Source organism: Martes martes, assembly GCF_963455335.1.
Source record: "Martes martes genome assembly, chromosome: 2".
Taxonomy (NCBI): domain Eukaryota; kingdom Metazoa; phylum Chordata; class Mammalia; order Carnivora; family Mustelidae; genus Martes; species Martes martes.
In genome coordinates this window covers 126,194,868-126,222,478 of record NC_137889.1, presented here as the reverse complement: position 1 = coordinate 126,222,478, position 27,611 = coordinate 126,194,868, and the positions used below count along the sequence as shown (strand labels likewise).

At 34.5% G+C, this 27,611-nt stretch overlaps 1 protein-coding gene and 1 pseudogene across 3 annotated transcripts in view; both read left to right on the top strand.

Moving 5' to 3' along the window:
- Positions 1-27,611, top strand: part of SCLT1 (sodium channel and clathrin linker 1) — a 178,001-nt gene that overhangs the window by 113,362 nt on the left and 37,028 nt on the right. For both annotated transcript variants that reach the window (XM_080796975.1, XM_080796976.1), the window contains exons 15-18: positions 3,237-3,311; positions 4,399-4,544; positions 11,502-11,694; positions 18,083-18,279. In XM_080796975.1, the coding sequence (XP_080653101.1) occupies positions 3,237-3,311; positions 4,399-4,544; positions 11,502-11,694; positions 18,083-18,279 (611 nt within the window). The remainder of the gene's footprint in view (positions 1-3,236; positions 3,312-4,398; positions 4,545-11,501; positions 11,695-18,082; positions 18,280-27,611) is intronic.
- Positions 9,273-9,944, top strand: LOC308339010 (proteasome subunit alpha type-2-like; annotated as a pseudogene). The gene has a single exon. The product of its transcript is annotated as a proteasome subunit alpha type-2-like (transcript).

Genomic DNA, 27,611 nt, shown 5'->3' with positions numbered 1-27,611 from the left:
CTTATTAAGCCAGGAATTAGACTAGATGCTTGGAGAAGAGTAAAAATCAAAATAAACATGTGTTACCTGCAATCTTGGAACTTATGGTCTAGCAGGAAAGATGGATGGCATTTACCACATTTTACTACAATTACTTTTTTTGACAAAGAACACACAGGATGCTAGTGAAACACCCATCTGCAACTGCTACCATATGCCAAGTTCATTTGGGAGATGAGGGGGAAAGAAAAAGTATATATGACAGTGGAAAAGAAGAAAGACAAGCTACCCAAAAGAAATGAGTACTGAAGGATAAATAGACAAAGAAAAGAAAGAGTACTTGTATGTCTAGAGGTGAAATTAAATATGTAAATTTAATAACAAGATTTGATGAAATGGAATTTAATAGCTTTGCTTACAGGGGAATAAAAGTACAAGAATTTTCAGAGATTAGGAAGACGTTTTCAACTTCACAGACTCTAATATTTTCTGAATCTCTATATCGTGTTTAATCTTGACTATAAAACTTAGCAGTGAATTATGTCTTGTAATAAATATGTTACATTATGTTCTGTCTCCTGTCTCCCTCCTTCCCTCTCCCTTTCTCTTTCTTCATAAAAATCTTAACTTTCCAATTAGATTGTAAATACCTCAGAGTAGAAGAGTCTTATGCCTCCTTTTATTTTTCCCATGGCCTAGCCAGTCTTTTCACAGCATGTTTTTTTTAATATTTATTGACTGATATTTAAAGAGCTCTGAAAGAAGGAGCATATTTTCCACATTCTACGAACTCTGTAATGTATATGATGAGACTTTTGTCTATGTGTATAGATCCTGATAGTAATAGAACAAGAAATAGTGTTATTTTTTGTTTGTTTAATGTCATCTGTGTTAAAGATGGAGGAACATTAACTAAAATTAATGGGATGCTGTGTGGCCAGTTAGTCATGTTTAATTATTTGCTGTTTTTCAGTTTTGCTTCCTCTTTGCGAACTGATTTATCTATCAACAGATTCACAGCTTAGAAAAAGAAGATCCTACCCCAATCCAACATCATTTAATGGCTTGTAAACTCTGGAGGGACAAGAACACTATTTCTTTCTCATTTCCCAAAGGAATGTGTGTTGGATAAGATCTGCAGAGATTTTAAGTATAATAACTCTTAACAGCCACAACCAGAGTTACATAAACTCACTTCAAAGCAAAAAATTTTCAGTTTATTATGAAGTATTTCTTTCAATTTATAGTAAAACAATTGTAATCCATTGCTAAGATGGATTTTTCTTTTTTCTTTTCAAAGATTTTATTTATTTATTTGACAGAGAGATCACAAGTAGGCAGAGAGGCAGGCAGAGAGAGAGAGAGAGATTTGTTACCCAAATGAGCTGAAAACTTAAATCCACACAAAAACCTAAACGTGAGTGTTTATAGCAGCTTTCTTCACAGTTGCTAAAACTTGGAAGCAACCAAGATGTCCACACAAATGGACGAATAAACTGGTACATCCAAACAATGGAGTATTATTCAGCACTAAAAAGAAATGAACTATCAAGCCATGAGAAGACATGGAGGAAACGAAAATGCATATTATTAAGTAAAAGAAGCTAGTCTGAAAAGCCTGCATACTGTGACTCCCATTGACATTCTGGGAAAAGCAAAAGTATGGAGATAGTAAAAAGACGTTATCAGGGGTTTAGGAGAAGATAGAGATGAATAAGCATAGGTGAAGCACAGAGGATTTTTAGAACAGTGAAACTACTCTGTATGTGTGCATTGCCACTGGTGCACAAGCTTCCCACCCTGTTTTGGGGCTCCAACAGTGTTTTGTAACCTCTGTATGATACCATAATGGTGGATACATGTCATTATAAATTTGTTCAGACCCATATGTACAACACCAAGAGTGAACTCTAAACTATGGGCTTTGAGTGATAATGTTGTATCAATGTAGGTTCATCAGTATCAGTAAATGTACCACTACAGTGAGGGATGTTGAAAATGGGGGAGGGCTCTGTATATATGGGAGCAAGAAGTATGGCAGAAATCTATAACTTCTCAATTTGCTGTTAACCTAAAACTGCTCTAAAAATAGTCTATTAATCACACAAGATGAGTTATGAACATAGGAGAAATCCCAAATTTTACAGCATAAAACCGCTTTCCATAGATTAGCAATTTACTGTATGAACATATATAGAACACTAAAGTTTCATTTCTTGTACACTAACAATTCTGCTCTAATGAAAGACAATAAATTTAGATTAATCATCTGATTCGTAACATAGGGTTAAGTAACATCGGGTTAATTCATTATAATCAGAATTCATTTGTGGTCACAATTTAGAAGCTCATTTTAATGTAAAATAAAGCTATGCTAAAGATAATTGAATATCAGTAGTGTACTGCCAGTAAGGATGTTCGTCCAAATCATAATTTACAATTAGTAGAAAATAATCACACCCATTCTCAAAAATAAATAGATAAAAACAAATAGCTATGAGAAACCAGTCATTATAATGGTTATTTTCAGTTTTACTCTCATTTGCAAAATACTAAATTTTATCAACTGATTGATATGCTTGCTTGCTCAGCTTTACCGATTAAAAACTTTTGAGCAGAAATGTTTCATGATCCTGCTAATAAAACTTTTACTGTGTCCATTGGCTCTTTTTTTTTGAGAGAATATGTAAGCTGAGGAGGGGAGGGGCAGAGGGAGAGGGAGAGAGAGAATCTTGATTAGACTCCCCACGGAGCACAGAGCCCAATGTAGGACTTGATTCACAATCCTGAGATCATGACCTGAGCCAAGATCAAGAGTCAGACGCTTACCAACTAAGCCACTCAGGCTCCATTTTTTGCCCCCCCCCCCCAAAAAAGTTTTAGACTTTAAACACCTGTGTGACTTTTAAGGCCACAGGTTGTCCTCAGGGTGTTTTGTCACTGTCCAGATCTGTGTTCCCTTTTAAAATATGTGATAAGAGTATATGAATAAAATTAATATGAGAAAAGGTTTTCATTTTTTTTTCTCTCTGGAATCCTTCAACCTATGTCACCAATTTAGAATGTTTAGTTAGAACTCCTGAGATAGGTAACTCTTTGAAGATAGAGGTTTTTTGTTTTTGTTTAATAATCAATATGGTCCTGCTATATTGATAGGGTAAGTGTGGTATTCTTGTAATGAACAAATCATTTTATTCATCCATTTTTTCTTAAGATTGTACAAACATATTTATTTACAATATGAATTGAATTTATAGGAGTGTGGTGAAAAACAAAGCCAAATTGAACAAGCCATTAGGGAGAAAAAAACCGTGGAAGAAGAACTAGAAAAGGTAAAACAGAAAAAATACCTACTTAAAACTCAGCTGCAAATGCTCACTATAACTCTCCACTTTCATCACACTATTTAGTAGCAACCCCTACATTATAAGTGAGTGTTTTTATTTGAAATATATTCACAGTCAGCACTTAAATACTGGTATCGCCTGAGTACTTTCTTTGTAAGAATAGCCACAGTATTTGTACTTTTTACTTAAAGGTATAAGTTTTATGAAGTAGCTATATTCCTTGTTTAAACTTCATCCCAATAGTAAATTTTACTTGGTCTCCCTTCTGTTTTTAAATTTTATGCCAACTTTTATTGGGTTTAAGCTATCTATAAAAACAGGTATATATAACCAGAAAATTATAACATTACTCTGATTTTAACCTTTTAAAAGTGTAGATTTTCATTTCTCAAGTAGGAAAATATTATCCCAATATTTGAGAAAAAATAATGTGAGAAGTCTATGGTTCAAAATTTTATTTCTTACTTAAATAGCTTTTTTATCATCAGTAAATATTCCACTCTTTTAAAATGCCTTGGGAAAAAAGGGAAACGAAACTTGTTGCAGTATATATTATGTTTTAAGCGCTGCATTAGGAACTTTCCTAGAAATAACTTACCCATGCTAACAAATAGTAAATGGTAGAATCAGAATTTAATTTTCAAAGAAGAACTACAAAATATAAAAAGCATGTGACGTATCTGTATTACTGACATAAAAAGAGCATGACATCAGATAGTAAAAGAGTCACTTACAAAGCAGCACACAGCAAAAATATATATGTCATGTTCTGGGTAGGACCCTTATGGTCACCAGTCTCCTGTGATGTTGATTCCTTCTGAGTCACTGTCTGTTATGGAATAGGGATAGATCCTATTTAGATTGCTACCTACTGTACATCATGGCTGTGATGAAGTTTTAAAATCACATGACATAGAAAGGAACAGGCTTATTTGAGGAAATATAAAACAAAACTAAAGACAACAGGTAAAGAAAAGACACAGTTCCCTAATTCTCCCACTGTCCCAGACAAGTATGCTGAAGTCAAAGCACTGTGTCCTGTGTAAGGTAATATAAATATAATCTTTTGCAGATTTACCATGAAGGCAGAGTAAATGAAAGTGATTACAGAAAACTAGAAGAAATGCACCAAAGATGCCTGCTTGCAGAGCGTTCAAAAGATGATCTTCAACTAAGACTTAAGACAGCAGAAAATAAAATAAAACAACTTGAAATAAAGTAAGTTATTCTTTTCGATTTTCTGTTAACATTTTCAGAATTCGTACACTTTCAGACAGATTCTTTACTTTTTTTAAATAGAACTTACATATATGTTGAAAAAAGAAACTTTTCAGCACCAAATAGAATTTTTATAAGCTTATTTTTTTAAGATTTTATTTATTTATTTTACAGAGAGAGAGCACAAACAGGGGGAGCAACAGGCGGAGGGAGAGGGATAATCAGGCCCCCAGCTGAGCAAGGAGCCGTACACAGGCTTGATCCCAGGACCATCATGATCTGAGCCGAAGGCAGATGCTTTAAGCTTCTTTCTAAAAACTGATTTCCTCAGGAAGAAAAGATTTAACAGTATTATGCCATTTTATTTTAAATTTCTCCTTTCTGGCAGTTAAATAGAATGCTTATAAGATTGGGTGTTTTTCATACTAACTGTGCAGCTTTTATAGTAGCTTCCTTATAATTGTTTTTATACTCAGTTTATACTTACATTTCTTTTGTTATTGAATATCCAAAATAATCCATCATGTTTATTTATTACATTGTCTATTAAAATGGTAAATTTATAGTCTGGCATATCCCTTCTGAATATTTTTCTACCTTTCTCCCCCAGAGTGTTACTTAATACAGTAAAACTTAATTTGAATTGCATGAAATCTCAATCTGTTACAGAAATGTTTAATAGATATTTTAAAAATAAAGAGGAATAGTGTCAGCAATACAGTGGAATGAATTGGAGGTACCTGGCCCATGTCCCTCCACAGAAAATATATGAAAGGCATCCCTGGACAGAAGTGCCTTTATGAGAGCTTTGGGATCCAGGTAGGAAGTTAAAAAACACTGTTGGAGCCCAAAAACAGGGAGGGAAGCTTGTGCACCAGTGGCAGTGCACACTGTGGTCCTGTCTATGGAATAAAGCAGCCCCATCTCCCTGTGGTCCTGGCTCTGGCCCTACTTACCCATAGTCCTACACCTGGGCCCCTCTACTAAGGGACTCAGCAGAAGCCATTCCTATGGGTACTTCTGATAACAGGTCTGCCAACCTCAGAACTGACTCTTGTCCCTCCAACCCAACTCTAGTTCCATTCTCCTGTGGTCTGGAGACAGTACTGCCCTCCCAGGAACCAGCCCAGTGAACTGATGGGAGTACTGATTGTTCCCCAGCAGAAGTCATATCCGACAGCAGACTTAGCAAAAACGACAAGATATGGATCCAGCACTGCTCTACCACAGTTTGAGGTAGTCTTTCATGGCCAGGGATCCACTCAAAAGATCCAGCAGAAGCCACACCTGTAGATGCTTCTAGTTACACACCCACTGACCTCAGACCTGACTACAATCCCTGAGTCAGTCTTGTGACCCAGCTTCAGTCCCACTCTACCACAGTCCAGAAGCAGTCCTACCCACCCATGGACCAGCCCAGTGACATGACAGGAACACCCTTAGGAGCCCCCATGAGACACAACACCTGACTATGTTCCTGAGTACATGCTTGCCAACTATGAACCTGGCAATAGCCGTGTGACATGGTTTCAGCCTTGCTCAACCACAGTCCCAGAAGCAGCACCATCAGTTGTAGGACTTCGTGGGAGAAAGTCTGTGTGCCAAAATCAGTCTGTAAAGACTGAAGAGGAATCTGTTTCTTCAAATACATAGATACCAAGAAAAGAATCCGGCAAACATGTTAACACCAAAGGAAACTAATAAAGCTCTACTAATTGGAGTTCCATGAACTGCTTGACAGTTCAGAAATGGAGTTCCATGAACTGCTTGACAAAAATTTTAAATGTGTCTTAAAGAAACTCAATGGACTATGAGAGAAGACATTCGACTAAATGAAATCAGAAAAATGATACATGAACAAAATGAAAAGTTTAACAAAGAAATAGAAACCATTAGATCAGATGATAAGCCACAAAACAAGTCTTAGAAAGTTTAAGAAGATTGAAATTATATCAAGTATCTTTTCCAGCACAATGGTATGAAACTACAAATCAATAATGGGAGGAAAATTGAAAAATTAACACACTCTTGAATGATCAGTGGATCAAAAAAGAAATCAAAGGAAATAAAAAATACCCTGACACAAATGAAAATGGAAGCATAATATACCAAAACTTATGGAATGCAACAAAATCACTTCTCAGAGGGAAGTTTATAGCAAAGTTTATAATAATAAATATATATTAAGAAATCTCTCAAATAAACAACCTAACCTTTCACCTCAAGAACTAGAAAAAAAAAAAAAAAGAAAAATACTAAGCCCAAAAGGAAGGAAGTAGCAGAGATAAGAGTAGAAATAGAGAATTTTTACAATAGGAAAGATCAACAAAACTGAGACTTAATTTTTTAAAAAGATAAAAATGACAGTCTTTTAACTAGAATAAGGAAAAAAGAAAACTCAAAATCAGAAGTAAAAGAGAGGAGACATTACAACTAATACCACACAAATACAAGGGACCACAAGAGACTACTGTGAACAATTATATGCCAGCAAATTAGATAAACTTGAAGAAATGGATAAATTCCTAGAAACACATAAATTCCTTCCAAGACTGAATCTGAAAACTAGTAAGGAGACTGAATCAGTAATTAAAAACCTCCTTGGGTTTTGGAAAAGCCCAGAACCAGATGGCCTCACTGGTGAATTCTACTAAACATTTAAAGGAGACATAAATGAGAGTGCCTTCTCAAACTCTTCCAAAAAATTGAAGAGAAAACATTTCCAAACTCATTTTATGAGGCCAGTATTACTCTGATACCAAAACAAAGACAGTATCAGAAAATAGAATTCCAGGCTTAATATCCGTGATGAACACAGATGCAAAAATACTCCAAAAAACATACTAGCAAACAAAATTCAATAACACATTTAAAGGATCACATACAATTGTCAAGTGGAATTAATACCTGGGAGGCAAGGATGGTTCAAGATATGCAGATCAGTAAATGGGCTATACCACATTAAAGAATGAAGGATAAAACTCATGATCATCTCAATAGATACAGAAAAAGCATTTCACAAAATATAGCATCTATTTATGGTAAAAAAATTCTCAACAAATTAGAGAAGAAATGTACTTCAACACACGAAAGGCCATATATAACAAGCCCACAACTAACATCATACTGAATGGGGAAAAGCTAAAATCTTTTCCTTTAAGGTCAGGAACAAGACCATGGTGCCCACTCTTGCCACTTCTATTCAGTATAGTAATGGAAGCGCTAGTCAGAGCACTTATAAGAGAAAGAAAGAAAATGCATCCAAATTAGAAGTGAAATTGACTCTGTTTACAGACAACATGATCCTATATATTGAAAAAACCCTGAAGACACCACCAAAGAAGTCATTAGAGCTAATACATAAATTCATCAAAGCTGTAGGAGGCAAAATCAACATACCAAAATCAGTTGCATTTCTATACACTAACAACAAACTATTTGAAAAAGAAGGAACAATCCCATTCACAGTAGTTTCAAAATGAATAAAATACTCAGAATAAATTTAACCAAGGAAGTGAAAAAAACTTTACACTTAAAACTAAAAATCATTGGTGAAAGAAATTGAAAGTCACATATAAATGTAAAGATACCATCTTCACAAACTGGGTGAAATAATATTGCTAAAATGTCCATACTATCCAAAGCAGTCTTCAGATTTGATAAAATTCCTATCAAATTTCCAATAGCATTTTTAACAAAAATAAAAATCCTAAAATTCATAATGGGGGCACCTGGCTTTCTTAGTTAAGAATCTGCCTTTGGCTGGGGTCATGATCCTGGGGTCCTGGGATCAAGGAGCCCTGTGTTTGGCTCCTTGCTCAGCAGAAAGCCTGGTTCTCCCTCTCCTGCCACTCCCCCTTATTGTGCTGTCTTTCTGTCAAATAAATCTTTTTTAAAAAATTCATAATGAACCTCAGAAGACTTTGAATGGACAAAGCAATCTTAGGATGAACAAACTGAATGCATCACAATTCCTGATTTCAAAATATATTTACAAGTCTTTAGTAATCAAAACGGTATAGTACATGTGTAAAAAGTAGATACATAGATCAGGAGAACAATAGAGAGCCCAGTAATAAATGCATGCATTTATGGTCAGCTGATCTTTGACAGGAGTGCCAAGAACAGGCAATGGGGAAAGCATAGTCTTTTCAATAAATGGTGTTGGGAAAACTGGATGTCCACATGCAGAAGAATGAAATTTAACCCTTATCTCACACCATATACAAAAAACAACTCAAAATGGATTCAAAACTGAAATGTAAATCCTGAAACTGTAAAACTACTAGAAGAAAATGGGGAAAGTTTCTTGACATTGGTCTTGGCAGTGATTTTCGAATCTGACCCTAAAAGTACAAATAACAAAAGCAAAAATAGACAAGTGTAATTATATCAAACTAAGAAGTTTCTGCATAACAAGAGAATCAAAAGACCACCTACAGCATAGGAGAAATATTTGCAAGCAATACATCTGGTAAGGAGTTAATATCCAAAGTATATAAGGAAGTTGAACAATTCAATAACAAAACAGATAAATTGCTTTAGAAATAGGAAAAGGACCTGAAGAGATTTTTCTCAGAAGACATACAAATGGCTAACAGGTTTAACAAAAGGTGCTCATCATCACTGATCATTAGGGAAATGTGAATCAAAATTACACTGAGGTATTACATTACACCTGTTGGAATGGCTGTTATCAAAAAGACAAAAGATAGACTCCAGGTAAAGATGGCAGAGCAGGGTTACAGCTTTCGGCTGACTACATTCAGCAAATGTAAACTTACCCAGATTGAATATGCTTTTACTGCTGGAGCTGGAGGAGCCCCTCCAGTGGGAATTAAAGCTGCAGATAGTGTGATATTAGCAACTGAGGTGAAACAAATCCATTCTTTATGATGAGCAAGGTGTACACAAAGTGGAACCAACTATTGAGCATGTAGGCTTGGTGTATAGTGGCAGGGGCCCAGATTACAGAGTGCTTGTGCACAGAGCTCAGAAACTAGCTCAGTGATACTATCTTGTTTAGCAAGAACCCATTCTAGCAGCTCAGCTGGTATAGGAAGTAGTTTCTGTGATGCAAGAATATACTCATTCAGGTGGTATTCATCCATTTGGAGTTTCTTTACTATTTGTGGTTGGAATGAGGGGCAACTGTATTTATTTCCGTCAGATCCATCTGGAGCTCACTTTGCCTGGAAGGCCTCAGCAATGAGAAAGAACTATGTGAATGGGAAGGCTTTCCTCAAGAAAAATAACAAAGACCTGGAACTTGAAGATTCCATTCATATGGCCATAAAGGAAAGCTTTGAAGGGCAGATGACAGAACATAGAAGTTGGAACTGCAGTGAAGTCAGATTTAGGAGGCTTACTTCAACTGAAGTTAAGGATTACTGTTATTAGTATAATAACAATAGGCTGTTATTAGTATAACAAAGTGATTGGAAAATCCAGAATTTCAGATAATCCTTCTATTTAACCAGGTTTGAAGTATGTTTTGTTTTGCAGGCTTTTTGCATACTTATTTCTACATGGTTTAATGGACTGATGTTTTTTAAATGGCACTCATAAATCATAATAAACTGTTAAATTTAAAAAAAAAGAAAAAGAAGATAACCAGTGTTGGTGAGGATTTGGAGAAAAGGAAACCCTTGTATATTGTTGGTGGGAATGTAAATTGGTATAGCCACTTTGGAAAACAGTGCACGGAGTTTCCTCAAAAGATTTTAAAAACTACCATATGATCCATTTCTGGGTATATATCCAGAGGAAACAAAATCACTATCTCAAAAAAGATATTTACACTCTATGTTTGTTGCGGTATTATTTACAGTAGCCAAGATATGGAAACAGCCTAAGTGTCCATCAACAGATGAACGGATGTAGAAGAGGGAGAGTAAATAGATCTAGTTATCCCCCCATTCTCTATTTTTTTCTTAGAATTTGTTGAAAACCTAAGCTGTTTGTATTCTAGTTTCCTCTGCCCGCATGCATATATGTGATGCCATTTATCTTCTCTGTCCTATGTAATTCCTAAAAACTAGTAATCAAATCAAGAGGCTTAGCCTGATCCATTTCACATTTTTTTGTAAGAATTCTTCATAAATGATATATTTTTGGACTTCAGTTTGGAGGCACATAGTATGTGATTATTTCTGATGTTACCATCTTTCTGATTTTATCATCCTTTGATGATCGTAGCCTAGATCTATCATTAGGAACTTTATCAGCCAAAGTTGAAATAGGAAAAAAGAGCCAAAGTATTATGGAAATAAAAGACCTTATATATTCCCTCTGACACTTATTGACCAGGTAATGTTCACAGTATTTGATTAGCTGGATTGAAAAGATGGAAATTTTTAAAGATAGGAATAAAAATTAGCAATATATTGAAGCCATATACATGTTTGATGTTTCTGACTCAGTAATCCATTGTTGAGAAAGTTCAAGAAATATAACCTCTTTAAATTGATAAAACAAGAGGTTTACAGAACTGGAAGTTTGTTTTTTAAGAAACATTTTTAAGTCATATAACAGGAAAATATGCAATAGGTCTTATTATAATTTAGTAATACGGACAGCTAATGTGTCTTCCTATGGAGTTGATTTAAGTGATAAAAGAATTTTGATCATTACCTACTTCACCTTCCTTACCATTAGTTTCAGTTTATCCCCTTGAAGTCTTTGTTACACAGTGATTCTCACAGTTAGCAAAAATTTGAAAAAGAGGTTTCACATAGATTTTCTAGGTGAGTGGTAACAGTTCAGTTTATTAGTTGAGATTGCTAAATTGGTTGTATTTGCCCGGGATAATACAACATTGTGAAACTACATAGTTCAAGTCTACAGTGAAGAGAAATGGATCAGAGCAAAGAATACAAAAGTCTGTACTATAAAACATAACTTCTTGACTTTCATTACAGATCATTGTTTAAAGGTTCCTTTTGTTCTTTAAATCAGTTCCTCGGAAGAGATATCACGTTGCCAAGAAATGATTCAGAAACTTCAAAACGTATTGGAGTCTGAGAGAGAGAACTGTGGATTTGTCAGTGAACAAAGGCTGAAACTTCAGCAAGAAAATGAACAGTTACAGAAAGAGACTGAAGATCTAAGAAAGATTGCTCTCGAGGCTCAAAAAAAAGCCAAATTAAAGGTATTTTGAAGACTAGTTAGAGTTAAGTGTGATCTTGTGAAAGTCAAAATATAAAAAATATTTAGAGAGACCCAGTAAAACATTTTTAAGTCCTTTTTTTTTTGGCCTTTTCATCAGATGGCACTAAATCATAATGCAGAGCATTAACCAGTCTTTTTCGTATTGTAGAATTTGGCAAGCGTACTTGAAAATGATTGCTTTCACTATCCACACACACATAGAATTCTTTGCAACCATGAAATACACTGATATTCTTGCCAAAGCAATTTAAGCAGTGCTAGCAAAACTATAGATTAGATAACTTTATAGACTGCCATCCTCTCTTCTTCTATAATAGCCTCTTAAAAATTGAAGTCTAAAACTAGCTTTATAGAGGGTGCTACATCAGTATGCTCTGAGAACCTCTCATAGATAGTCTGAAATTTCCATGCAAGGGGGAAGGCAAGGGACAAAAGTCTCCTCTGGGAAAAAAATTCTCCTTTATTTTCATTCTCCTCTCTTCCTTCCTCATGTTAATGTTTAACATGCTTTGAAAATAGGAACGAGATAACCTGTTTAAGGGAGTTTCAAGAAGCACAGATGTCATTTTCAACATGTTGCTTGCCTTACCTCATTCCATACAACTTTTATAAAAGTTGTCATTAACTCTTTATGATAAAGACCTGTATCTTCCAGTTTCATAGAAAGAATATGAAGTGGCAATATTCATGTTTCACTTTGTTTTTTGTTGCTGTATACTCATAAGAAGTTACATTCCAACCTAATTCATATCAACACATATTTATTGAATGCCTCCTACTGCAAGCATCAAACACTGTAGTTATTTATAAAAGCTTGAACTTTGAACGAGAGCCTTATATCATATAGAGAAGTTTCTACTTTATGCTTTAGTCTCTAGGGATTCAAGACTTGATATAAAGCTACAGTAATTAAGACAGTGTGCTATCAATATAATAATAATTAGGTTGATCAATGGAACAAAAGAGAGTCCAGGAACAAACATTTTTCATAATCACCTCATATATAACAAAGGCATCACTGTAGTTCAATATGGAAAGAATTATCTTTATAATAAATGATGCTAGATCAGTTGGGTCCATATTTTAAAAATAAACCTTGACCTCTGTATCATGCCATACATTTAAATTAATTTTGAGCTGCCTTGTAGACCTAAATGCAACATATAAAACAGTGGAGTTTCAAAGAGAAAAATCTTCATGATCTTGGGTAAGAAAGAATTTCTTAATGTGAACACAAAAAGCAATAATCATAACATAAAGATTAATTGGATTTCGTTATATTAGTATTATTGGGTCATCAAAAGACACCATTAAGTACAATGCTGGCTCTGGTTTGCCAGTTTTGCCTATTAAAAATCGCAACCTAAATTGTCCAAAAAAAAAAAAAAAAGATACCACTGAGAAAGTATTTATAATATAGGAAGTATTTACAATGCATAAAATATAGATAATACATGTATCACATACTTTTATACTATAATAATATATATAGATGCACATTTATATATATAATACAAACAAAAAAGGACTATATCTAGAATATAAAAGCTGTTACTTATTAATAATGATAAAATAGCAATTAATAAGGAAAAACAGGTACCTTATTTCCAAAAATGAGCAAAAAACTGAAATATGCACTTCACAAATGAGAATATATGAAAAAATGTTCAACTGTATTATCAACAAAATATAATTAAAATTACAATGAGGTACCACAGCATTCTTACCAGAAAGGCTAAAATTTAAAAAAAAACTAAGAGCATCAAGTGTGACAAAGATATAAAGCAACTGGAACTTCCATATAATACTTTGGGAATGTAACTTGATATAACCACCAGTTAATGGTGTCTTTTAAAGTTGGATATACATACATACAGTGCCAAATAATGCTGGCTTCATACCCACGGATATGAGTGCTTATGTTCATGAAAACATTCATATAAGAATATTCATAGAAGTTTTAATCCTGTCAAAAATTGAAAACAACTCTCAAGTGTCCATCCACAGGAGATTGATAAATAAATGGTGTTGTACTGATATCATGAAATAGATACAGGAATAAAAAAGAATGAGTTATGTCTATAAGTAATAATGGATGAGTCTCATAGACCTAATGTTGAGCAAAAAAGCCAGATATAAAAAAAGCTCACAGTCCATGAATTTCATTATATGAAAGTGAAAAATAGGCATAATTACCCATGAGGATGAGATCAGAATAGCAGTTACATTTTCAAAGGGTGAGTAATGATTAGAAGGGCATATGAGGGAGCCTCTGGGAGTATCTAAATCAGGGTGGTAACTCTGGTATGTCAGTAAATGTGTAAAACTTGAACTGTATCCCTAAGACTTATGTAGTTCATTATAAGCAAAAGATAAATCTTGGCAAAGGAAGGTCAGTAGGATTGTAGATAAAACAAGAATAGTTTTGAGTTTGATGCTTATGGAAGCTGGGTGATATGCATATAGGGATTCATTGTAATAGTCTATTTTGTGTAATATGCTTGAAAGTTCTCATACTAAAACATTTCCATAATAAAATAAGTCCGAGTACTTTGGTGAAAAAATGTTATATCTTCCTCTTATATTTTAAGTTTCATATTATAAATTTCATATGGATTAATAACTAAAAGCTACTAGTGACACTATAAAACAGTAGGAAATGTAAGCAAATGTATAACTGATAGATAGAAAAGAACTTTTCTAACAAGGGAGACCCAAAAAAAGGAAGAAATTGCAAATGAATATATTAATAGACTTAAGTATATAAAGTTTTTAAATATTTAGAACCACTTTTTAAGTGTTTAGAAGAGAAATAACTGGGGGAAATAATTTTAATAAATATGACAGAAGACAAAAACCATTTATATGTAAGGAGCTTTGGAAAATATTAAAGGTGAATATTTGTAACCTATAATAAAAACATGTATAAGACATGAACAGAATTCACAAACTAAGGAAATAAATTGCTAATAAACAACTTTTTAAAAGTTTAAATTCACTGTTGATTAGCTGGATAGTGTCAGTGAGTGTGCAGCTGAGAGTTTAAAATGGTACAGAGTCTAAAATTTGTTCATAAGAAAATAATTAGAATATTTCATAATTTTAAAAATTAATTGCAACATTATTCATAATAACAAATTAGAAACAACCTATCTAGAAATAAAGGAACAATGAAATGGTACATATCTGCAAAATACTTTATTGAGTCATCATTAAAAATTATTTCCAAATAATTTATAATACTTTTATATTGCTATGTTCTAAGTCTAAAAATAATAAGAAAAACACTTGAAAATATATATATATTGCAAATCTATATACACTAAATTCTAAAAATACATAAATAAAAACAATAATGTAGAAGGAGAGGTAGTTATTCTGAGTTGTAGATTACAAAGACCTTATATTTGTTTTTAATTTTTTAATTTTCCATTATTTTACAATCTACATCTGCTTTGGGGTTTTGGTTTTTATAATGGGGAAGAGAGGAGTCAGTGACTTTCCCCTACCTGGTACTACATTTTGTTTGTCTATCTTTAATAGTTCAGGATAGTAATTAATGTTTTAGAGAACAAAAGAATGACCAAAAGCTTATCTATCCCACGAATCCCACCAAAACTGCAACCTTTTTGCCAAGTCTGCATCTAGCTTAAGAATTATTGGTAAATAAGGGACAGAACCTCTTAACTAACTAGATAGCTATAAATTTTATTTTATAAAGGAGGATCACTGTCAGATAACTGCTGCTTTTTAGCTGATTCCATCTTTGCCAACATAGGAACCTAGTGCCACACTTCACTGCTTTTCTTCCTCTTGAAAAAGGAAGTTTTTCAGTTTCAGACAAACTGAAAGGAGCTAAACAGATCAAGACAGTTGGATATTGAGAGGTCAGTTGGCTGAGAACCTTACAACTTATTATATGAAACTCATTTGATCTTAAGGCCACTGCATTCCTTTCAGCCCTAGCTTTCCCCTTTTCTTACGTCTTACGTCTCTGTCCTTTCTGCCAAGGCTCTCCATTTCTTTGTGTCTAAATGCTCCTCATAAGTTCATAAAATTAGGAGATGGATAGTTTTAGCATTCCAATCTGTGTGAGTGAGAGTGTGTGAGAAAAAGGGAGGGAGACCATAAGTACTTTCTTCCTCTACCAATATACTGAATTTAATCATCAGTCATATTTTTGTTACAGGAGACCTGGTTATAGCCCAGAGTCTTCCAACATCACTGCCAGCCTGTCCACTTTAACAGTTGGAATTTTATCAACTAAAGGATCTGGGGTGTGTTTAAAGACTAAATTTTGATACCAAAAAGCCATCATTCACTCTGTCTACAAGTGTTTTCATAACTTTCCTGTTTCAGGTGCTGACGATGTGATGAAGACATGGTCCCTCTGACTGAAGCCCCTCCTTAAAAACATAATTTTTGCATTGAGATGGGCAAACTTTAAACATATATTTACAAACTAATAAATGTACTTTAGGAAAAACTTAGGGCTTATGTGTTTATAAGCTTGTAACAGGGAACTGATTTTGTCTAGATAGAAGCAATAATTGAGCTAAGTTTTAGAAGTTGAATAAAATACCTAAGACAAGCAACAGGGGTAAGATTATTCCAGGCAAAGGAAAAACATGTCAAAATGAGCCAAGAATGACAAGGCATTGTGACAGAAACAGAAAGAGAAGGGAGTAGTGGCACAACACAAGCTTGTAGAAGTAGGCAGAGACCAGGTTATCATGAAGGACCTCAAAACAAGGCTTGTCAAATTACAAATAGATGTTCCAAGAGGAAATGGGGAGGTAACTAGGCAGGCTGACTTCTAAAACTGTATAGATACATATATCAGTTTCTAATATATATGTGAGAGAGACGCAGACAGAAATACGCAATTCCGCCTAACATAACCATGGTTTCTCCAAAGTTGAGATTGAGGCAAAGAAGGAAAAGGAGTGTATTCAAATCTAAACTTACAGAATCCAATAATACAAAAATTAATAAAGTAGCAGGGTCAAGGAGCCTCAGGAGGCTCTAATACAATACAGAATTAATAAATCCAAGGTGGTTTTCCCAGGGCCAATATTTATAAAGTCTTAAATTTCCACTTGTGTACTATTTGAGAAAGAAAATTAAGCAATTTAGGAAACACATTGCATTTAAGCAGAAGTAGTAAGAACACCGTGTTTGCAGTTTACCCCATAAACCATGGATTTTGCTGTTGTTGGGTTTTCCTTGGTGTTGAGAAAGCTGAGTCCCTGATTCATCCTTTTTTAATCTTGAAAATTATATATTTATACGTTGTTTATATATTTTATATATATTAAATATATACATATTTAACAAATTATTAGAATCTATACCAGCTGTGATGATTTTTAAGGCACACTACTTTAAAATACCTCAAGATATTCTTTGTAGTATTTCTTTAGTATAGTAAGATAAAGATGGCCCTAGAGTACACCAAAGAAGTTGTTGTAGTAACTATTTTCTCAGCTGACTCAAGGATGGTAATAGGTAGTTTCATTCTAGATGCATGCAAGAGAAGGCAATTCATTACATACATTGAATGCCAGAGAGCATTAGGGCTTCATTCTCTCCCTGATCTCCAGTCAAGAAAGCTTTGGAGTAACCAAAGAGAATCTACTTATGTTTATTCTGCGTTAACATATTTTTACTGTAATGACATAAATTACCTAGAAATCATGGAAGATATTTCCATGAGATTCTGATAATCATTATAGCTTTTTTTCCTGAAAAAAAATTTATTTATATCACAACGAAAGTGGGAAAGAACTTCTTGTATATGATTTTCTTTACAAAACTCTTTGAAAGACAGTTTGAAATTAATATGAGGTGACTTGAGATTTTGAGTTGTTGAATACATTAAGGTGCCAAGAGGGTGGTACAATTGGAGAGGTCATAGCTCTGTAAACTTTTTTTAATGGCTTGAGTAAAAAACTCTCGGCTACTGACAACATGAATATTTTCCATGGATTCTAATAACAAGTTAAAGTAGATAATAAGAGCAGTTTATATTAGATAGTATACTTTTTTCCTACTGACATTTTAAGGTATTGAGGATAGTGTTGCAAAAAAATTATGGTCCATCATAATTCTGGTTTCACTAAATTTATGTTGTATTATAAATTTATGCATAATAAATATAATTACATATAAATACATAATATAGGATAAGTCTTCATTTGTGATGAAGATATATTATAAACTTAATTTTTATATAGATTTCTTATCCAAACATTTCTGTGCCACAGAAAACACAATGAATGATTTCTTTTGTGTATTATCATTGATTGGTGTATCTCCTACAATATCAGAAAAGAAAAAGAAGATACTATGTTCATTTTATTCCTTAGATCAGCACAATGGAACATGAATTTTCAATAAGGGAACATGGATTTGAAGTTCAACTGAGAGAGCTGGAAGACAGTAATCGAAATTCCACTGTTGAGCTGAGGCATCTCTTAGTGACTCAACAGAAGGCAGCCAATAGGTGGAAAGAAGAAACAAAGAAACTTACTGAAAGTGCAGAAATTAGAATCAGTAATTTAAAGTAAGTCCCTATTGTTTGATACATTTTATAGAATAAATTAACATTGAATGTCCTTGCCATAATGTTCTTTTAAAAATCTTGTATTTTTATTAAGTGAATATTTATTGAACTGTTGTGAAAATTATTAAGCATTATATACCAGAACTCATACTGTATATTTTTGTAAATTTTACACATATTCCACAAAATATAATAATTTTTGTTGGAAATAGCAGTTTAGAATCTTTTTTTTTTAAGATTTTATTTATTTATTTGACAGATAGAGATCACAAGTAGGCTGAGAGGCAGGCAGAGAGTGAGAGAGGAGGAAGCAGGCTCCCTGCTGAGCAGAGAGCCTGATGTGGGACTCGATCCCAGGACCCTGGGATCATGATCTGAGCTGAAGGCAGAGGCTTTAACCCACTGAGCCACCCAGGCGCCCCAGCAGTTCAGAATCTTAACAGTCTTTGCATGTAAGCATAGCATAAAAATGTTTTGTGGTTGCAACAGAATTTGATCGATTTGCAAAGCCTAAAGTATTTGCTCTGTGGCCCTTGAAGAAAACTTTTGCTGACCCCTGCCCAGAAAGTACTTGAGCTATTATGCTGATGCAATGGGGATGCTTTGGAAGGCTTTGAGCAAAGTGAAATGATCAGGCTTAAATGTTCAACAAATCAGTTGGATTACAGTTTGAATAGACTGAAGAGGGGCAAAGGTAAAAGGGAGAAAGTAGGCGAGTACTGTATAATTGATATATAAAATGTAATTTGGATTAGGTTTTAAAGGTTTTGGAGATCATTAAAAAAAAGTTTGAGCCATGTTAAATATGACCTGCCTAGAAAACATTTAAATCAGGGTATCAACTGGTCAGCTGAGTCTGTAAGTTTGGAGTTCAGGGAAGAGATTGCAGCAGGAGCTATAAATGTGGGAGTCAGTACTGTACACGTAATTTTTAAAGTCATGGGATGAGAACATGTAGAAAGGAAATCTAGGTAAATTAAGCTGTCTGAGGTCTGAGTTCCAAGTCTGGAGAGATGAAAATTCCATTGAAAGAGACTGAGAAAGAATACCTAGAGAAATAAGAATCAAGATAGAATGGTTAAAAAAAATTTTTTTCAGGAGTATAAGCAATAATAATAGGTGATATTTACTTATTCGCACATAACATGTTTGCTGTTCTAAACGACTTACACGTGCTTAATCTTGACAACAACCCTACAAAGTGGATAACATTATTGTTTATTTTTACAGAGAAACTGAGGCTGAGGAAGGTTAAGGAACCAGTTCAAAGTCACATAGCTAACAAAATGGCCAGTAAAGACAATATGCTCTTAACCATTGTTTTATAAAATGCTACTGATTGGTTGAGAAAAGTGAAGACAGAGAATGGACCTTTTAGTTTGGCACCCTTTGATGGTCTTTGTGAACTATGATAAGAGCAGTTTTGGTAGAATGGTGGAATAAAAATGTATTTAGAATGAATTTAAGAGAAGTAGAGAATTTCTGCTTCCAGTTTAATGGTGAGCTAAGCAATTTGAACCTCCACCACAAATAAAAAAAATTAGATGGATTATAAAACCCATCTACTAAGAGCATTAAAGAACTAACAAATAATTATTACCAATTTGGCCTGATCCCAGGAATGCAAAATTATTAAAACATTAGAAAATAAGTTAATATAATTTATTACATTAATTTTTTAAAAAGAAAAATCATAAGGTCTTCTCAATAAATATGGAAGAATCATTTGATAAAATTTGATATCCATTTATATTTCAAAATAACTCTTGCAAATGAGGAATAGAATTACTTTAATTTTATAAAGTTATCTATTCTAAAGCAAACATTATTTTTAATGGCCAAAAAATGTTAGTAATTTTACTTTGAAGATTGGGAAGATAAAAAAGTTCATTATTACCACTTCTATTAATATTTGTATCAAAAGTCCTTATCAGTGCACTGTGGCAAGAAAATGAAAGAAAAGGTATGAAAGCTAGAAAGGAAGGAGGAAAACGGACACAGATGACTGTATATATAGAGTATATATAGACTGTATAAATAGTGTATATAAAACATGACTATATATAGTAAGTCCAAAATTAATAGATAATAGGTAAATATACAAAAATCAATTGTATTTCTACATCTCTGCAACAAATATTTCAAAACAAAACTTCAGTAAAATTTACAACGCATCAAAAAACATCAGATGCTCGGAAATAAATCTAACAATGTGTGAGACTTCTACATGGGAACTATGATATCAGGAAGATTGAAGAAGGCCTAAGTAAATAGAGATCAGGTTAATTGATCAGAATACTCAATGTTGTAAATTTGTTAACAGCCTCCCCCGTCCAGCCATCTATAGATTCAGTGTAGTCCAGATAAAAATCCTAGCACATGGAGCAGTATCCTAAGTATATTAAGTGAAAAAAAAAAAATTCTGTGTAGTACGTATAGTATTCTGCCCTTTAAGAGGGGAAAGTTTACGGGTGTGTGTGTACATATATATACAAGCATGCTATACATACACTACATTCATACACATATGTGTACATTCTCTTCTTAAAAATGAGTGACCAAAACAGTAATTAAAATGGTTATCTCTGAGGAGAGAGAAAAGAGTAAAGCTAGACTTCTTTGAATGAACCTTGTCTTACAGATATATAGGCTTGAGTTTGACACTATATAAATGTTCATATAATTATCTTTTAAATAAAAATTTTTTAAAAACCTAAAAATCAAAAAATCAAAATTAAACGAACTTAATTGTGTAGAAAGTTGATGGCTTAACTACACAGATAAATTATTTCAGGTGACATTAAGCACAGTAATTAAACTGTATATCCCTACTGAGATAAATCCTAAGGATAAAAGCAAATGTAAAAAACCATAAACTGTTTTTAGTAGTTATATCATCATAAATGATGTTATTATTACTCTGAATCTTATAAGATAAAGGAATTGAATAATTATAGAAATGCCTTTAAGAACCAGGATTTTTATAATAAGAAGGAAGAGACCCAAATAAAACTTGTATTTCTGCATTGAAATTGAGGATATTATCATGGGAACTCACTACATGTTTTACTGATAAAAATATGTATTTCCTGGCTCTGTCCTCTTAAGGGACCTAAGAGGCAGTGACCAGTATTCTGTTGCAATGAGATATCCTAAAAGAAACCCGGACTCTCTAGAGAAATGATTGATTACAGATCTAGGATAGGAAAGTACAATATGAGCCTAGAAAACACTTCGATGTAACAAAAGGGGAGGAAGGTATCAAGATTATTTGGCACATGTCAGAAGGACCCAGGAGCTAACTTAAGTAGGCCCCCTCTGGCTGATGTGGGAACAATTTGAACATCAAAAAGAACGTCTGCAGTAAATTGAAACGTGTCAAATATATTAAAAATCCATGACTTCAGAATGATACTAAATTTAAGAAAGCCTTTGGTCACCTTTAGAAGATGCTAAAGAACTGGCTCTTTCTGAAAAAAGATAAAGGAGAAAATCAAGCTTTTATTGTACTTTTCCTTTACTCACTACTATAATAGCCCTTACTTCATTGGTTAGGGAACCAACATAGGGATTTTGCTAGTTAGTAGCTCAATGTGTTTGTTCTGATTATGCATCCCAGAACCAGGGAAATAAACACAGAATAGGATTATAGACACACTAGTTGTGAGACTTAAGCCAAGAGTTCATTGATGACCTGGTCTGCATAAACCTGTCCTGGTTGGTGGACCACAGTGTTATTTGGGTCTCTAGGAATTTTTTCAGCAACAGTGTCCAGTAATCCTGAAGGTGTCTGGATTCCTCCTTCCCCACTGCGTGGTCACCCATTGCACCCTACTGCTTGGTCACCTAATTTTGGGAATTAGGTCTTCACAGATCTCTTAGGGGAAGGCTATGTATATGGATGTATAACAGATTCCTTTTAAGAAAACCTGCAACCCCTTTCTTTATTCGAGAGGCTTTGAGTCTGTGACCTGACTCAAGTCTGAGAAATGGTTATAGGGCTTTAACACTTTCTTATAGTGATTCAAGTCAGGTTTGCTTTTCTACTTCTCCAAGTCAAGTTGTAGATCACCCATCTATTTCAGTTCTAGGGTCACAGTGATCAAACTAGCAGATCCCAAAGATCTCTGCAGATCAAACTCTCCTCGTAACTATTTTAACTCTGCTACCCATTCTAGTAATGATGACCACATTTTCTTTGGAGATTTAAGGCTGCTACATCACCCTTGCCATTGAGAATCCTATCATCAACATTGAATTCAGGAAACACTACAGAGCTCCACGGGGATATTGAAGCAAACTCTCATGACTGTATTTCACTCAGTCTCTGTGGAGAAAATGTCCTTTGGACCCTCCTGAGGGCCAGAGTTGAAGGATGGATGAGCTGCTTTTATATTAAAAAAAAAACAAAAAAAACTGGCTGCAGTCTTCCGGTCTCCCCCAGCCTTTAGTAACTTCCTCTACACTACTGATTCTCAAATGGGGATTACTTTGTCCTTCTCCCCTCCCTGGAACATTTGTCTTGAAAATATCCAAAGACATATAGGGATGATCTGGATCTAGTGTACAGATGCCAGGGATACTGCTAAACATCCTATAATGCACAGAACAGCCCCTCACAACAAAGGATTTTCCAGCCAAAGATAACAGAAGTGCCAAAGTTGACAAACCTTGCTTTGCACCATAACAAGGATTTTCTTACGGTTCAATATCATTCAATATAGGTCACCCTTGAGCCCAAATTATGTTCAGCTAACCAAACAAATCAAGACACTTGAGCTAACCTGAATCCATAATGTCTGCTTTGTGAGCCCACATTGAAAAATTTGGTCTAATCTAATGTTATTTCTTCCTCTGTAATACGGCACCCTTAGGATCCATTCTCGCACATACTCCCCAGGTTCTGTCTACATAAAATTGGCAGAATCGTGTAATGATTTTAGGGTATTCTGCCTCCTCACAGGTCTTGTTTTGAAGGTCATTTCCTAAAGCCTATCAGACTTGACTGGCTGTAGATATAGAAGTAGTGAATGAAAGAATGAATGATGGCGAGGTGAATCCTGAAGGGAATCATCTCTTCCTTGTAAAGCAGCTCCTTCAGGGGAGACTGTTACGAACTCCTTAGGCGGAGGATACTTACCTTTCCAAATAGTGTGGAAGGACTGCTTCTACTGGCAAAGGAGACATGCTAGAATTTAGGGATTCAAGACTCAGCTTCACTGGAGTCTGTCTGAACACATATTCTCATCTCAATTTTCAGGGAAAGAGAGACCCTGCAAGGTTGGGAATTCAGTTTGTGTTATAATTTAGTCACATACAGGGTTAGACTTTGCATTTGATTATCAAAAATCTCAGCTTTGCAACCGGAGGAGATAGGGTTTCTTTTAAGGTAGTCATAAGAGCTTTCAGGTCCCTAACCTGGACTATGAGCTCAGAATTTAAAACTCTGAGCTCTTTATTGTGATTCTCAAAGTTCTCCAGTGTACCTAGAGTCCCATTATGTTCTTCATTCAGTAGTGTTTTATGTCCTTAACTACTTGGTCACTCAAAAATTTATCCTTTATAGGCACTTGATTATATAGGTGATAATTTAAGTATTTTGCCATTGTACAGTATGGATTACCACTGTATCCCTTTATCAGTGGCCGTTAAATTAAAGCAGAGAACCAATTCCAGATAATACAGAACCAGTTTAGAGTACTCATTCGTGAGGTTATATTCCTCTGGGACTACTTCTGGAATTGAAACCAATTCCTATATGTATCAGGGTTTGTTCAGGAAAACAGAGCTACTCTGAGTGATACAGAATATGGGATTTATTTTGGGAATTAGGTCTGACACAGTTGTGGGAGCTGGTAGAGAAGTCAATGCAATGGATCTGTTGTTAAGCCTGAAGTCACTATGGGCCAGCTAAGCTAGAAGTCGTGAAGAAAAGCTGGATATGAATGAAAGCAACTCTAAGGACAAACTGGAACCCTATTTTTATTTATCTGTCATCCTCTCCAACCACTGCCATTGGTGACCTGCAGGAAAAGCAGGTACCATTTACTGTGCTTCTGCACATGACTCAAGAGGCTGAAAGAAGACATCTGCCAAGAGGTAGAAGACAGAATTTCTGTGGATCCAAGTAATGCTCCACACCAACATAGTGACCTAACATATCAACAACAATGTGCATGAATTGCCACAGTGACAGGTGCCCTGTCACCCTTCAGAGCCTGTTGCACAAATTTCTTTTATGGTCAACACCAACCCAGAACCAGGCAGGGAAGGAAATGCTGGGAAATGTAGTTCCAGCTTAGCTAAATTGTAGTCCAAAGCTGCCATCATGTATTTATCATAACTTAGTGATGTTGAGCAGTTCACAATGTTTACATAAGAAAATAGGAAACCATATAATATAAAAGACTTAAATGATCATCAGTCTAAAGATTACATTTATGATAGCTATAACTTGTTGAATATATATTATGACACTTTACAAACTCATGTAATGATCACAAAAACTTTATGAAGTAAATGCTCTAATATTCTCCATATTAGGGTTCTCCAGAGAAACAGAACTAATAGGATGCATGTGTGTTTACGTGTAAAACAGTTATTTTAAGGAATTGGCTTATGTGCTTGTGGAGTTTAGCAAATGTAAAGTGTTTCTGAGGGAAAAAACTGATAAGCTAGAGATTCAGGAAGGAGTTGGAATTTGAGTCTAAAGACATTCAGGCTGGAGACCTGAAGAGCCATTGTTACTGTTCAAGTTCAAAGGTCATCTCTTGCAGAATTCCCTCTTGCTTGGGTGAAGTAAGCTTTTTGTTCTGTTAGGCCATTAACTAATTATATGAGGTCCACCCACATTATAGAAGGCATTCTGCTTTACTCAAAGATTTAAATATAAATCTCAACTAAAACATTTCACAGGGACGCCTGGGTGGCTCAGTCGGTTAAGTGTCTGCCTTCACCTTAGGTCATGATCCCAGAGTCCTGGGATCAAGTCCGACATCAGGCTCCCTGCTCAGTGGGGAGCCTGCTTCTCCCTCTCCCTCAACTCCTCTCCCTGCTTGTGCTCTCTCTCTCTGACAAATAAATAAATTAAATGTTTAAAAAAATAAAAATAAAAAAGCTAAAACTAAAACATTCTCACAGAAACATCCAGAGTAGTGCTTGATTAAACACCTGGGCACCATGGCCCAGACAAGTTGACACATAAAATTAATCATCACACTCTCCATTTTACACATGAGGAAACTCGAAGCTTTAAAAAATTTATAAAGATCCATAATCCATTGTCTGCAATTTTAGATTTGAAAAAACTCTAACAATAGAATTTTCCTAAGTTAGGCAGCTACAGTTCGAGTAACGAGACCTGACTTGAACTGACAGGCGGCTATTTATGGTATAGGTATATCTATGTCTGCACACATACCCATATACACATACAAACATTTCATTTACAGTGCCTATTCGTATGTTTTACTAAGAAATATTTCTAACTCTTGTAATCTTTATCCTACTCTAAACCTCTAAAATACTTTCCTTGGATGTCTTAGGCTTGGCTTAATATTGTATATGTAACTTGTACATATCAGCTAATTACTCCTGGGAGGTTATTGATAGTGAATATTTTTATTTTAGTTTGTATTCTCTGAAGTATCAAGCAAAGTACTTTGCCAAAAGAAAGCACATAGAATATAAAATGTAATTGCCTGGAGTCTGTCAAAATAGTTTTAACACAACCCTATCTATTGCTTTCATCCGGACTAGAAAGCTTGTTAAGGCCCTTTACAACTTGTGACTTCAGGAATAATCACATTTTATTATTAAGGAATTTTTGCATGATTCCCTGGAGTTGTCCCATTATTACATAGGAGTCTATGAGTTGTAAGATCATCCATATTTTTTGGTAGGATATTTTATTCAGGAAGATCAAAAAATATCTTCAAAAATTATAGATATCTTAGACTTTAAGTCTTATAGATCTTAGATTCTGTACATTTATATTTTCATATATAAGAATAAATATTTTTGACCAATAAACACCTTAATTTATGCAACAAATGTCCTATAAATCGAATTTTTACATCTGAAGTCATCTTAAATGCTCTGGTCCATTCTTTTAAAATAACCTGTAAAGTAAGTGCTCTAGGAAGGAAAATTTGTATAGTTGTTTTCAATTATAGACAAATCAGTGATTCTCACAAATTGTTTCTCCTCCAAAACATAAACTGACAGGGCGCCTGGGTGGCTCAGTGGGTTAAAGCCTCTGCCTTCAGCTCAGGTCATGATCCCAGGGTCCTGGGATCGAGCCCCGCATCGGGGTCTCTGCTCAGCAGGGAGCCTGCTTCCTCCTCTCTCTCTGCCTGCTTCTCTGCCTACTTGTGATCTCTGTCTGTCAAATAAATAAATAAATAAAATCTTTAAAAAAAAAAACATAAACTGAGGCAGAACACAAAATAGAGTTGTCCCTGCATGTGGTATACATAAAAGATCAGAACAGAGTGAAGATGAAAAAAAAGAGTAGACTTGAAGCACCTTAGGGGAAGGTGGGAACACACTGGTGACATTAAACCAGATGGGCTATAATCATAAAAAGAAATTGAGTGAAATACTTTTTTAGTGAGAATATGCAGAATAAATTTGAAAACATGTTGTTGTGTTGTGTTGTGTAGCTATCAATTAACATTTTTTTAAGTTTTTAATTCCTGTTCATTAACATACAGTATTATATGGGTTTCAGGCGTACAATACAGTGATGCAGCAATTCCATGCAGTACCCAGTGCTCATCACAAGTGCACTCCTTAATCTCCATCAGCTATATAGCCCAATGCCCCATTCTCCTCCCCTCTCTTAACCATCAGTTTGTTCTCTATAAGAGTCTGTTTCTTGGTTTGTCTCTTTTTTTTCCCTTGGCTCATTTGTTTCTTAAATTCCACATATGAGTGAAATCATATGGTATTTGTCTTTCTGTGACTAACTTATTTCATTTAGCATTATACAGTCCAGCTCCATTCATGTCATTGTAAATGGCAGGATTTCATTCTTCTTTAGGGCTGAGTAATATTCCATTGTATGTGTATATGTATATGTACACATACATACCACATTTTCTTTATCATTCTTCAACTGATGAACACTTGGGCTGCTTCCATATCTTGGCTATTGTGAATAATGCTGCTATAAAGATAGGGGTGCATGTGTCCCTTTGAAATAGTGTATTTGTATTCATTGGGGAAAAACCCAGTGCAATTGCTAGATTGTAGAGAAGTCCTATTTTTCACTTCTTGAGGAGCCTCCACATTGTTTTCCAGGGTGATTGCATTAGTTTACTTTCCCACCA